General features: G+C 38.8%; 1 protein-coding gene across 3 annotated transcripts in view; it reads left to right on the top strand.

Annotated features, from left to right (window-relative positions):
- The window catches only part of PIK3R3 (phosphoinositide-3-kinase, regulatory subunit 3 (gamma)), a 293821-nt gene that overhangs the window by 261480 nt on the left and 19028 nt on the right, over positions 1-13313 (top strand). For all 3 annotated transcript variants that reach the window (XM_006839711.1, XM_006839713.1, XM_006839712.1), the window contains 2 exons: positions 7195-7337; positions 11137-11313. In XM_006839711.1, coding sequence (XP_006839774.1) covers positions 7195-7337; positions 11137-11313 — 320 coding nt within the window. The remainder of the gene's footprint in view (positions 1-7194; positions 7338-11136; positions 11314-13313) is intronic.

Raw genomic sequence — 13313 nt, 5'->3', positions numbered from 1 at the left:
AAAAAAAAAAAAAGAATCCTCACAACTGGAACAATAAGTAACATCATGATAAATGGAGTTGTCAAAAACTTCATTTTGCTTGGATCCACAATCAACACTCATGGAAGCAGCAGTCATGAAACAAATTCCAGTTGCATCAGGAATTTCTACAGCTAAAGACCTCTTTAAAGTATTCAAGAGCAAAGATAGCAGTTTGAGGACTAAGGTGTGCCTGACCCAAACCATGGCATTTATATGCATGAGAAAGTTGGGCAATGAATAAGGAAGACCAGAGAAAAATGGATGCATTTGAATTATGGTGTTGAAGAATAATATTAAAAGTACTATGAACTGCCAGATGAAGAAACAAATCTGTATTGGAGGAAGTATAGCTAGAAGGCTCCTTCAAAATCAGAATAACAAGATTTCATCTCTCATACTTTAGACATGTTTTCAGGAGGGACTAGTTCCTGTATAAAGGTATCATACTTGGTAAAGTACAGAGTCAACAAAAAAGAGGATTACCCCAAGCAAGATGGATTAGCAAGGTGCCAGCAGCATTGAGCTAAAGTGTAACAATTGTGAGGATGGTGCAGGACTCGACAGTGTTTCCTTGTGTTGTACATAGGATTGCTATGAGTTGGAGCCCACTTGACAGCACCTAACAAAAGCAACAACCACCACCACAGAATAGAATCCCTGTACAGCTGATAAATGATATTCAGTGCTGGTTTTGAAATTCTTTGTTGGATACTTGGACAATGGAGGTAAACAAAAAAATCTATAGACAGAAGTTAGTTGATTTTAGGTACTGTAAAGTCAGTTCTGTTTCATAGGGACCCTATGTACAACAGAATTAAATGTTGCCTAGTGCTGATTCATCATCACAATCATTACTGTTTAGAATCCTCTGTTGCAGCCACTATTTCAGCCCATCTTGTTGAGCGTCTTTCTCTTTTTTGCTGACCCTCTACTTTACCAGGCATGATATATCCTTCAGCGTTTCCTGATAACATATTCAAAGCAAGTTTTACATCTTCCGAGACAGAAGCTTAAAGAGGGCTAAATTTCTTTATGAGAATTGGCAGCAAGACTTGAAATAGGGATGGGTTGGGGTAGAATACTATGCTAGGCAAGGAAGAACTTTGGAGACATAAAAACTTTGGATTTGGGAGGCGGAGGAAGAGAGGGAGACATAGTAATAATCACTACAGGAGATGTCCTGAGAAATAAATGTTAAAGGGGGGTTAAAGAATTTATTTTCAGGTATAGGTTACAGATCTGTTTTCACTGTGAAATCTTAGATAAAATCTACATGGTTTTGGTACATGTAAATTATTTCCAGAGAATGGATAGAGATAATATGTCCTGAGTCAGAGATGGTACAGGGTGAAAACAGGCTACATATGGGGATATCTGACATGTGGATTACATATAATCTGGATTACATATAATTAGGAGGAATAGCTATAGTAATTAGTGATAGATTGACAATGAGGAGAATCATTGGTGACCACAGAATGGTGAGAGCAGAAGGTAGAGTAAAGTAAGTCAAAGAGTAAATGAGAAATGAGGAAGATAAAGCACACACAAGGGTAAGTCCAAAAGTATTGCTACTAGGGCTCCAGTTCACACATGCATGGGTTTATTCTAAGCAAAATGTGTTTAAACCTCTGCCTCTAAGATTAGTGAATGGCTGCAAATTCTCTCAGTAACACACTTTTGTTTTAGTTTTGTGTCTTCAAAAAACAATCCAATTAAAACAGTGCTTTCCAAAGGGATCTTCAAGGGGATGTATTGTGCCAATTAAATTCAAGGCAGAGAGATCGGCTCAGAAGATATGTAACTGTTTTTTGGGATTCCCAAGGGGTAATCTATTTTTTTTTTAAAGTTTTTATTGTGAATTGAGTGATAGTTTATATGGGAGAACATCAGTTTCGCACTCATCCTATCATATTGTGTTTCATTGCAATGATTACAATCCCCTCCATGTATCATCATTCAACAGTGTTTGCTTCTACTCCATCTGTTTTTTGTTTTTGTTTTTATGTACACAGAAACACTCGGGAATATATAATAATTTACACAACCAAAGGGCACATTCTGCAAGTCTGCCTCCTGGCTGCCAGCACACAGTCTTTCTCTTTCCATGAGTCTAGAATCCTCAGCTGCTCTGTCTCTCCATGTCATCATCTCTGCTTCCATCTCTGATGTTGCTGTTTCTCTGGATAGGGTACTACATGCTTGTGCTCTTCTCCCTTGATGTTCCTAAAATGTAAGATTAACTACTTCCCCCTTTATGTTACAAAACTTTTACCTTTATAGTTGTGACAATCGCAGTTAGTCATGATAACAATTATTCACTATTGAGTCATAAGAATCTTATCCCCATCTCCTTTCACCAGACCCATCTAGACAGGATGAAAAACTATTCAGTGGCGATTCTCCCATTCCCAGTGCATTCTGAAATTAAACTCCCTCTTAAAAACTTGTAAGCCAGTCACTTTGTGCCTTTATAGCCCCCGCCATTTTAAGCAGCCAATGTCTTAAGTTGCCTGTCCCTGCATACTGAGGGGATGAAGACTCTTTCTCTTTCAGTTGGTAATGTAGTGGTTACGAATCAGGCTGCGAGCCACAAGGTCAGCAGTTTAAAACTACCAGCTGTTCTGTGGGAGAAAGATGAGGCTTTCTGCTCCTGTAAAGATTTACAGCCTCAGAAACCATGTACAGGGTCATTATGAGTCGGAACTGACTCCAACAACATCCATAAATGGAGTCCTGGTGTGGCACTGTGAGTTAATGCACCAGACTACAAAGCCAATTGAACTGCAAGGTCGGCGGTTCAAGCTCACCAGCTGCTCCTTGGAAACCCTATACAGGGTCACTATGGGTCGGAATTGACTCAACATCACTTACCAATGACAATAACACATCCATAAATATAGGTCAAGTTCATCAAATTGTAGCAATTTACACTAATTTCCTTTATCAAAATTTTTTTATCACCTTCTAGTTGTGATCATTGAGCCATTGATGCTGGGTCAAATGGGAACTATTTGCAAGTTTGGGTGTTCTTGTGCATCTCCCCCCATTTCATATCAGCTGGATGCTTCACTCTCAGCTCTAGCCCTCCATGGCTATGTCCTTGTTCATGGGCTCAGGAATCCCCAGGTCTGACCATTCTTTGCACCAACCAACCCTTCCTCTTCTCTCTCTCATCTCCCAGTCGACAGGGATTCCAAAGGGGTAATCTAGATAAATTTTTCTCGAAGGACACAGATTGATCATGAGAGCTTATTATAAATAAATTTTAAGAAAATTGAAAACTGCATTGATAAGAAAAAGATCAGGAAAGTGGCACTAAGGAATTTTCCCCATCACAACAGTGCACCTGCTCATTCCTTGAGAGTAGCAAAGGCTATGCTTTGAGAATTTCATTGGGAAATTACATCCTATCGACTCTACAGCCCTGATTGTGCTCCTTCAGACTTCTTTTTATTCCTCAAACTCAAAGAACATATAAAAGGAACATGATTTGACCCTTAAGGATGCCAAAACTGCCATTTTGATGTGGTATAAATCGAAAAGTGCAGAATTCTTTGAGAAAGGATTAGAGCGATGGAAACACTGACTTTAGAGGTGTATGGATTTAAATGGAAGAAATGTCAAGAAACAGTAGATTCACATGTTGGTATTTTTGTTTAATACAGGTTTATATAATTTTATAGCAATACTTTTTGTCTTAACTTTTGTATAAACAGTTCTTTTAATACGTGTAACTAATTTAAGTTTTTATTGTTAATTGAGTGATTGTTTACATGGGAGAACATCAGTTTTACATTTATTGTATTTCGTTTCGTTGCACTGATTACAATCCCCTCCATGTATTCAACAGTATTTGCTTCCATTCTCTCTGTTTTGTTTTGTTTTTTTGATGTACACCGAAGCACTCAGGAATATGTAACCATTTAAACAATCAAAGGCTATACCCTGTAAGCCTGCCCCTAGGCTGCCAGCTCACAGCCCCTCTCCTTCCCTGAGTCCAGAGTCCCCAGCTGCTTCATCTCTCCACATCATAGTCTCTACCTCTGTCTCTGGCGTTACTGCTTCTCTGGATAGGGTCCTGCACTCAGCTGTTCTCCCTTGATGGTCCTCCGCTCCTGGACTGCAAGATCAACCACTCCCCTTTTGTTACAACATGTCTACTTGTACATTTGCAACACTCACAGTCAGTCCTGATAGCTATTATTCACTATTGAACCACAAGAGTCTTATCCCCATCTCCTCCCACCAGCTCTGTACAGACAGGTTGGAAACCACTCTGGAGATTCTACCTGCCCCCACACCCTCTGAAACTAGGCTCCCTCTTGAAAGCTTGTAAGCCAGTCACTTCTTGCCTTTGTAGCTCCCCCATTTTGGGTAGCCAATGTCTAAGTTGCCCATCCCTGTCAACCCTGTGTAATGAGGGGGGTGGGAATGATCCTCACTGTGAAGATTCATTCCCTCTTTTGAGCTCCTGCATCCATAAGTATAGGTCAAGTTCATCAAATTGTAACATTGCTCTTTTTTTCCCCTCTTCTTTTTGCCTCTCGTTGAGTTCTGATCATCCAGCCATTGAAGCCAAGTCAAGTGTGTACTATCTGCAAGTATGGGTGTTCTTGTGCATATCTCCTTACTTCATATCAACAGGACCCTTTACTCTTTGCTCTAGTCCTCTGTGGCCATGTCCCTGTCCCTGGGCCTCAGAGTCCCTAGGCCTCGCTATACTGCTGGTCAACCAGGTTCACGATCCATGTTGACAGGAGTCTATTGAATGTGGTCAGACATAGCTCACAATTTCATTGTTGTTTTTCCCCTACATCCCTTTATCAGTAGACCAATATGGTCACCAGCAAGACCACATGCCTGCTTGTGTATTCCCCTTGAGTCTCAGTCTTGGAAGGCAGTTTGCCCTGAGGGGACCTGGCCACTTGCCTTGATGGCTCCCTTGCGAGCAACTTGGGAATTTAGTTTTAAGAGATTTCTCTGCACCCCTCAAATGGTATCTATATGTAGAGGAAGAGAAACCAATAATAGACAGGGAGAGGTAATGATGTAAAAAGGGCTCCTTGATGTGGTGGAGTGAAGTACCAGAGAAAGAAAGGGAAGGTGAGTTCCAGAGCACATGTAGATACAGGAATGAAGGGTGGGGGTGAGAAGGAGACAACAGTACAGATGTAGGTAGGTTTATAGTTGGGCTGAGCAGCCTTGGTGGTATGATGGTTAAGCTTTAGGCTGCTAATCAAAAGACTGATGCTTCAAACCTATCAGCTTCTCTGTAGAAGAAAGATATGGCAGTCTACTACCATAAAAATTACAGATTGTAGCCTTGGAAATCCTGTGGATCACTATGATTCAGAATCAACTCGATGACAATGGAGTTTTTTTGGTTTTATAGTTTCGTTATTGTTTAAAATAATAGCTGCATGGAGAACTGCTGCTCTGGCAGTGATATAAAATATTCTCCTCTTGCTGCCCTACCTACCTATACACATACAAGTGTCAATAAACTCTCAATTATTGGTGTTTTCTTTGAAGATCATGGACCAGTGCTTTATATATAATTTCTAACCTCCAAAGGAGCCAAAATCCTACACTATAATTTGAGAGTTACAGAATTTGAAACTAGATATTTACATATAGGCATTTTAGTATGTTTGTATCAAAACATGTATAATATAAACTCTACTATATGGATCTTCAGAGTCCTAGTATGGTGCTGTACTATAAGCACTGGACTGCTAACCACAAGGACCAGTGGTTCAAACCCACCAGCTGCTCCTCAGAAATCCTATACAGGGTCACGATGAGTTTGAACTGACTCGACAGCACTAAATAACGGCAACAATATAGAACTTTACAAAATACTAGCCTTTCTCATATCTTGGTAATCCCCTTATGATCGAACCTCACCATGCAATTGCTCTTCCTTAAACATCCTTAATTTTTCATGTATCCACCGTAACATGCCCTTTATGTATAATGCTGTATTCTCTACCTCTATCTAGCCTTCTCTGTAAAGCAATAGGTAACTAATTCACCCCGCTTGGTTGCCTCTACCATGGCCTGAAAGCAAACCCTATAAAAGTTTTAAACTCTAGTTAACTAGTTTAACTCAGTGTTCTGAGTTCTGAATAGCATGCCACAGGTTTCACTAATATCTTTATTCATCAGTATGATATTTCTGTATAGTAGATTCTCAATAATCATTTGTTGAAATGAATAAATGCTGGGTACTTGAGAAATTAAGGCGCTCTGGTAGCGTAATCGTTACGAATTGGGCTATGAACCACAAGGTAAGCAGTTCAAAACTACCAGCTGTCCCACGGGAGAAAGATGAGGCTTTCTGCTCCCGTAAAAATTTACAGCCTCGGAAACCCTGTACTTGGTCGCTATGAGTCGGAACTGACTCCACAGCACATAACCACCACTACCACTTGAGAAATTATCTTGTAGATAGCAAAACTCTTAAAAATTGTAAACAGGATGACAATATTTCTGTACTCTTATATGCATTTTTTGCCTTTTAAAAGTATACTGAACAAAATTTAATTTTTGAAGATTTTAGGGGAATCATAATTCAGAAGCTAAAGTGTATCGATGCTCTCAGAACACACTGAAATGTATAGGGGTGTTTACCCTAGTCTACTAGGCTTTTTCACATTATTTTGTTTGCTTTATAGAGTTTTTTTAGGCTTTTTTTTTGTCTTTTATCTACCTTTAGCAGATATTCTTCCCCTTTTCTTTTTCTGCTTCTAATTTGCCCTCAGTTGAGAAGAGAAGTTAAGAGTAGATTCTTTCCTGAGATTGAGGCTTTGCACTTTGGCATATGGACTTCTTTACTCCATTCATTCACTGCTTCAGTGCAGTTTGATTAGTCACTAGAATAATTAATAGGTGTAGAAAGAACTTGGTCATTGTCTCCAGGGTATTAAGAGCCCATCTCTTTTGGTAGTTTAGAGGCCTTTCTCTCAGCAGTATATTTCAGGCAGTGATTCTTATTATTTTTTTTAACTTTTGAATGAAGTATTTTGTTTAAAAGTAGTAAAGATGGTGACTAATAAAAAGATCTTAATTGTGTCTTACATGTGAACGTGAACCAAAATGGTAAGATTTGTTTTAAAACTAAGCTTGCAGGAAAAAAAGTGTATGTCTTTCCTTTTTTCTCTCCTATAGGAAATACAGATGAAGAGGACTGCAATTGAAGCATTTAATGAAACAATTAAAATATTTGAAGAACAGTGTCACACACAAGAACAACATAGCAAAGAATATATTGAGCGATTTCGCAGAGAGGGGAATGAAAAGGAGATTGAACGGTAAGTCTGTAATGCATTCAAGCACATTGGTGAAACAAGACTTCTTTTTAACACCAACAATTCCTGTCTTGTCTGTTTTTACCTCCTTACACTGCACAGTGCAATTGTATGAGCTGCTTGTTTTTGCTGATGGCTCCTCATCTCTCTTCTGCACTCCTCTGTTCCCCACATTTGTTAACTCCTGTTCATCATTCAGCTTGGACATGACTTTTTACAGAAAATCATCCTTGATTCTCCAAGACTGGTTTAGGAGATTTATGTCTGTGTCCCTACATTATCTGGTACTGATCCCTAGCTTGGTATTTATAGAACACCATGCCACTAAAGTGCAAGCTCATCGAGAGTCGTAATGGTACCCTAGAAATCATGTCTGGGCGAGGTTCATGATAGTGTATAAAGAAAGATTTGAAGAAAAAAGTCCCTGGAGTTCATAGTGGATGCTTATTGGATATTTGTTGAATTAAAGATCAACTTTAGCATCATACTGAGAATTAAATAAAAGTGGGAAAAGATTGTAGGTAGGAAAACAGTCTATCTGTTGCAGATTGCTGCAGTGGTTGTATCCATCAGGATAAAAGCTGTCCAAGGTCTGAACCAAAGCAATGGCAGGAATGGAAGGGAAGTGACTAGGAATGTTGAGGACTTGACGCCTGATCAGATATAGTAGGCGTGGGAGAAGTTAAAGATTACTCCTAGATTTCTGGAGTCCTTTACTGGGGTATGGTGTTATTCCCTGAAATGTTGTTGTTGTAAAGTGCCTTTGAGTTGGTTCTGACCCACAGTGACCCTATATAGGGTTTCCAAGGAGCTGCTGGTGAGCTTGAACTGCCGACTTCGCAGTTCAAATAGACTTTGCCAGTCTAGTGCATTAACCCACAGCACCACACCAGTACCATAAAGAGAGTTTAGGGTTGTATCGATGAAGTGTTTTTGTTTCCTATGAGAATCCAAATGGAGCTGCTTATGTGAATTTGCAATACAGAATAGAAAAAGGATCAGGAAGCATAAATGTATAGATGATACATGCTAGGAATTAGATTATACAGAAATAATAAACAGTATGAGAAATAATTATTGGATATGGAAATTAAAAAGATATTGGTAGTTACTATCAAAGCAATTTTAGTGAAGTATTGGAAGACTGAGATAGATAATAGTGAGTTGAGTAGTGAGAAGGAATAAATAAAAATAAATCATGTGAAATGAAAAACAAAAATATTTCTCATATCAGTGTCAAAAAGTGTTAGTAAATCTGTTTGTACATAAGTGAAGGGCCAAGTGCTATGAAGCAGTGTAGCTTAATGGATAAAAAATCATATGTTTGACTTCTGTAATGACAATTGATAGCTGTGTGATCGATCTTGGGTGAGTTACTTAACCTACCTGAGCTTCAGTTTGTTCCTCTATAAGCTATGTAAGGTACTTGATTGGAATGCTATGAGAATTGAGTGGTGTATGTTTTGATACATGGTAGGCTCTCAGTAAATGGTAATTACTAATAATGGAGACATTAAATTTTAAGAAAACTTTTTAGTTGTAGAGGAAAGTAAGGTAAATGTGATGAAGTTTTACTTGTAATATGAAGTTGCATATTATTGAGTGACAAATGAGATCTGTGGACAGTTAGTGTTACACAGAGCAGAAGAAAGATTTGTGTGCTAGAAAAGCTGATACATGTTTGCTTCAGGAAAGCATTGAATGCGTGCTAAGATGTACTAGGTACTGTTCTAGTCCCTTTACTAGTATTACCACATTTAATTCACATAACAGTCCACTTAAGTTGGGTATAATTATAAATACCCATTTTAAGCAAATGAGAAAACCAAGATTTGTTGTTGTTAAGTGCCATCGAGTCAGTTATGATTCATAGTGAGCTTGTATAGGGTTTTAAAGGAGTGGCTGGTGAGCTTGAACTGCTGTCTTGGGCTTCAAACCGACCTTGCAGTCCAGCGCATTAACCCACAGGTCTATAGAGAGCAGTTAGATAATTTGCCCAAAGTAGCAGGGTTTGAGTCTAAGCAGGGTGACTCCAGAGCCATCGTTCTTAACCTCTGTATTGTTATCACACATATATGACAGGGTTTCAGAAAGTTCCTGGAAAAATGTAACTGAAAGATACTGGAATTTTTCCATAGTCTTTTTGAAATTTCCTTATAACTTTACTTGTTAAGTCATAAGTAGGTTTAGGACATTGGAGTTGCTATCACTCTGCCATTTGTTCTGTTTTTAGCTGTGTTGGCTTTATCCTTCCCTGTGAGGTAGCAGTATGGCTGCTGAGAGTTCCAGAATCACATATTCATAACTTAATAACCTGAATGGAAAAGAAAATTTATTTTTACATTGTTGTTGTATGAAGTCCAATTGATTCTGACTTATAGTCTAGAATTGAGTCTTACTAGGCAAGCTTGGCTCTTATACCCATTCCTGTTCTGGCCTGAAGCTTGGGGTGAGAAAGAATAGAATACTCTTATTGACCAGACTGGGCTATGCTATACCCAACTCTGGATCTAAAGTAGGAGTAGAAAACCTTACCTACAAGGAACATCATCAAGATATACTAGAGAGGGCTGGTTGGTCTGAGGTTTGGTGAGACCTGGGAACTCCTGAGCCCATGAACACTGACCTAGCCACTGGGGGCTAGTGCTGAGAGTGAAATGTCCAGCTGATATGAAGTGGGGGATGGGGGGAGGCACACAAGAATGCCCAAACTTGCAGATGGTACCCATTTGACCCAGGTTGGATAGCTTGATAATCAGAACTGGACTAGAGGAAGACAAAGAAATGTGATACAGGAAGCAGGTGTAAATTGCTACAATTTGATAAAATTGACCTTTACTTATGGATGTAGTAGCTCAAAATAATCAAGAGGGAAGGAGTCTTCACATCAAGGATCAAGCCTATCCCCTCAGTACACAGGGTGGATAGGAACAGGCAATTTAGACATTTGATACCTAAAATGGTGGTGCAGGGGCAGTGTTTATAAAGGCATGAAGTGGCTGGCTTACAAGTTTTCAGGAGGGAGTTTAGTTTTAGAGCAGAAGAGGAGAGGTAGAATCCCCACTGAATAGTTTTCATCTTGTCTAGATGGGTCTGGTAGAAGGAGATGGGGATAGGATTCTTTTGATTCAATAGTGAGTGATAACTGTTATCATGAGTGATTGCGATTGTCACAATTGTAAAGGTAGAAGTTGTGTAACAAAAGAGAAGGTGTAGTTAATCTTACATTCCAGGAACAGAGGATCCTAGGACAATCAAGAGGTTAGAGTATGAGTGGAACATGGGATCCTAACCAGAGAAGCAGTGACACCAGAGACAGAGGCAGAGGTGGTGACATGGAGAGATAGAGTGGCTGATAACTCTAAACTCATGGAAAAAGAAAGGCTTTGTGCTGGTGGGCAGGAGGCTAGCTTGCAAAATGTGCCCCTTGACTGTTTAAATAATTATATATTCCTGCGTGTTTTGTGTATACCAAAAAAATCCCCAAAAAACAAAGTGGGAATAGAGTCAAATACTGTTAACTGATGGCACGTGGGGGGAGGGGGGAGGGGTAGATTGTAATCATTGCAGTAAAACAAAATATAGTTGGTTGAGTGCAAACCCAATGTTCTGCCATGTAAACTATCACTCAATTCACAATAAAAGCTTTACCTAAAAAAAAAAAAAAAAAAAAAAAGATGTAACAGAGAGTGTGGATGAATACTGGGCAGGGATATCTATTACACTTCAGATATTAGGATCATGCTCAAATTCTTATTATGCTTGCTTATTGTTTTAGCCTTAATGTCAACTATTTTCACAGAATTATGATGAACTATGACAAATTGAAATCACGTCTGGGTGAGATTCATGATAGCAAAATGCGTCTAGAGCAGGATTTGAAGAAACAAGCTTTGGACAACCGGGAGATAGATAAAAAAATGAATAGTATCAAACCTGACCTGATCCAGTTGCGCAAGATCCGAGATCAGCACCTTGTGTAAGTAGTCTGGGCCTATGTGGGGAGGGAACCCCTAGAAATAACATATTACTACTGGCACTAGAGAAATCAGAGTTGGAAGAAGATATTTTTAACTAAGAACTGGACGATGAGATTGTAATAATTCAGGAAAGCAGCTCTGTTAGTAGTAAGGGGTACCAGAATTTACCAGAAGTCAATGTGTAGGGATGTCAGGATGACTACACTAATCCATATATATGCCTTGGAAATCTGAGAGAGCAGCTGCAGTATGAGCAAAGTGATACAGCTTAAGAAGGGTAGATTTGTGTTTGAGTAACACTAGAATCTTTGGTTACTGGGGAGAACTTTAGAAATAGAAATTACCCCTCAGAGATAACAAGAAGAACAATATCAACAGAGGACTTACAAATAAGTATACAGAACAGTTTCTTAAAGGATATTCTATATTTAAGAAATAAAATTCTAAATTTAAATAATAGAAACGTGGCACCAAAGAGAATTTGACCTGAGTAGTGAAACCCAACTTTTTAATATTAAGGAGATTTGATGGCAACAGGTTTTAATAGTTTAACCAAGTATAGGCATGATAGGGATATTATCCAAATATAGATTAAAATATATATTAGCAGAACAAGATGTGTAGATTTGATTTTTAGAAGTGCAAATGACTGATTTGTAGAAGGAGAGAATCCATGAGAAAGGAAAATTTATTGAGCTACATTCTAGATAATGAACAGATTGTCATGGAATGTTTTAATGGGTGACATTCATGCATATAAACAATTCAAATTCCTGACACTAGAACATATAGCAAAAATGTCTTACTCTGGGTTTTCCATCGACTTCAGGATTTCCCTGTGGGAATAAAATACAGGTCTAGAGTTTAGAGTGGCGGCAGATAAATTTCAGTAGAGGAAATGTAAGGTAATTTGGTGGTGGTGGTGGGGCAAACAATCACAACTATACTATGCTAAGCAGATTTAGTAACATCCATCTGAAATTATTTCTGTTTGTGATTATGGCCCACGAAAAAGTCAACCAAGTGACCTACAGAGGAGCTTTGGGAATAAGGCAAGGAGATACCATCCTTGTCTAAAATACGCCCTTGGATTGATCATGAGGTTATGGCCACATTATGAAGTTGCAGGAAAACCCAGGAAGGCCATGCTATGGACCAAATGAATGAATGGAAGCATTTGTTCACCCTGAAAAGATAAGATTTTAGGAAACATACCATCAAAAGGCATAAATATATGTGTCAAACCAGACCTTAGAAGTTCCTTTAACAGATTCTGTAAACTAAGTATAAAAGAGAGTTTAGTTAACATTGTAGATGACAAAGCCATTGTTGTTGTTAAGTGCTGTTGAGTAAGTTCCGACCCACAGCAACCCTGTATAGGGTTTTTGAGGAGCAGCTGAACTGTTGACCTTGTGGTTCAAACTGACTTGCAGTTAACACATTAACCCAGGCCACCAGGGCTCTGACAAAGCCATTGCCTGCTACTAAATTACTCCTCAGTTTATTTATTATAACTCTGAATTTTAATTTTTATAACTCTAAATTTTTCTGTTAGCGTAGTGGTTATGAATCGGACTGCGAACCTCAAGGTTACGAACCAGCTGCTCTATGGGAGAAAGATGAGGCTTTCTGCTCCTGTAAAGATTTACAGCCTCGGAAACCCTGTACAGGGTCAGTATGGGTCAGAACCGACTCTACGGCACTTAACAACAACAACAAATTTTTATAAGTGGTTTTTCTCTTTAAAGAGTGTATATATATATTACCTAATTTTACCCTCATATAGGAATCACGAAGTTTTGCCCACAAAACTTGGTACAAGACAAGTTGCATTCCTGATTTTCTTTAAATTAGAATTAATTTATTTAAAGATCTTGTTGTTGTTGTTGTTGTCAGGTAACATCGAGTCGGAACCGACTCATAGCGACCCCATGCACAGCAGAACAAAACAATGTCTGATCCTGGGCCAACCTCACTACCGCTGCCACACTTGACGCCA

Source organism: Chrysochloris asiatica, unplaced genomic scaffold (assembly GCF_000296735.1).
Source record: "Chrysochloris asiatica unplaced genomic scaffold, ChrAsi1.0 scaffold00026, whole genome shotgun sequence".
NCBI lineage: Eukaryota > Metazoa > Chordata > Mammalia > Afrosoricida > Chrysochloridae > Chrysochloris > Chrysochloris asiatica.
The sequence above is the reverse complement of the archived record's forward strand: the minus strand, read 5'-3'. Positions and strand labels throughout refer to the sequence as shown.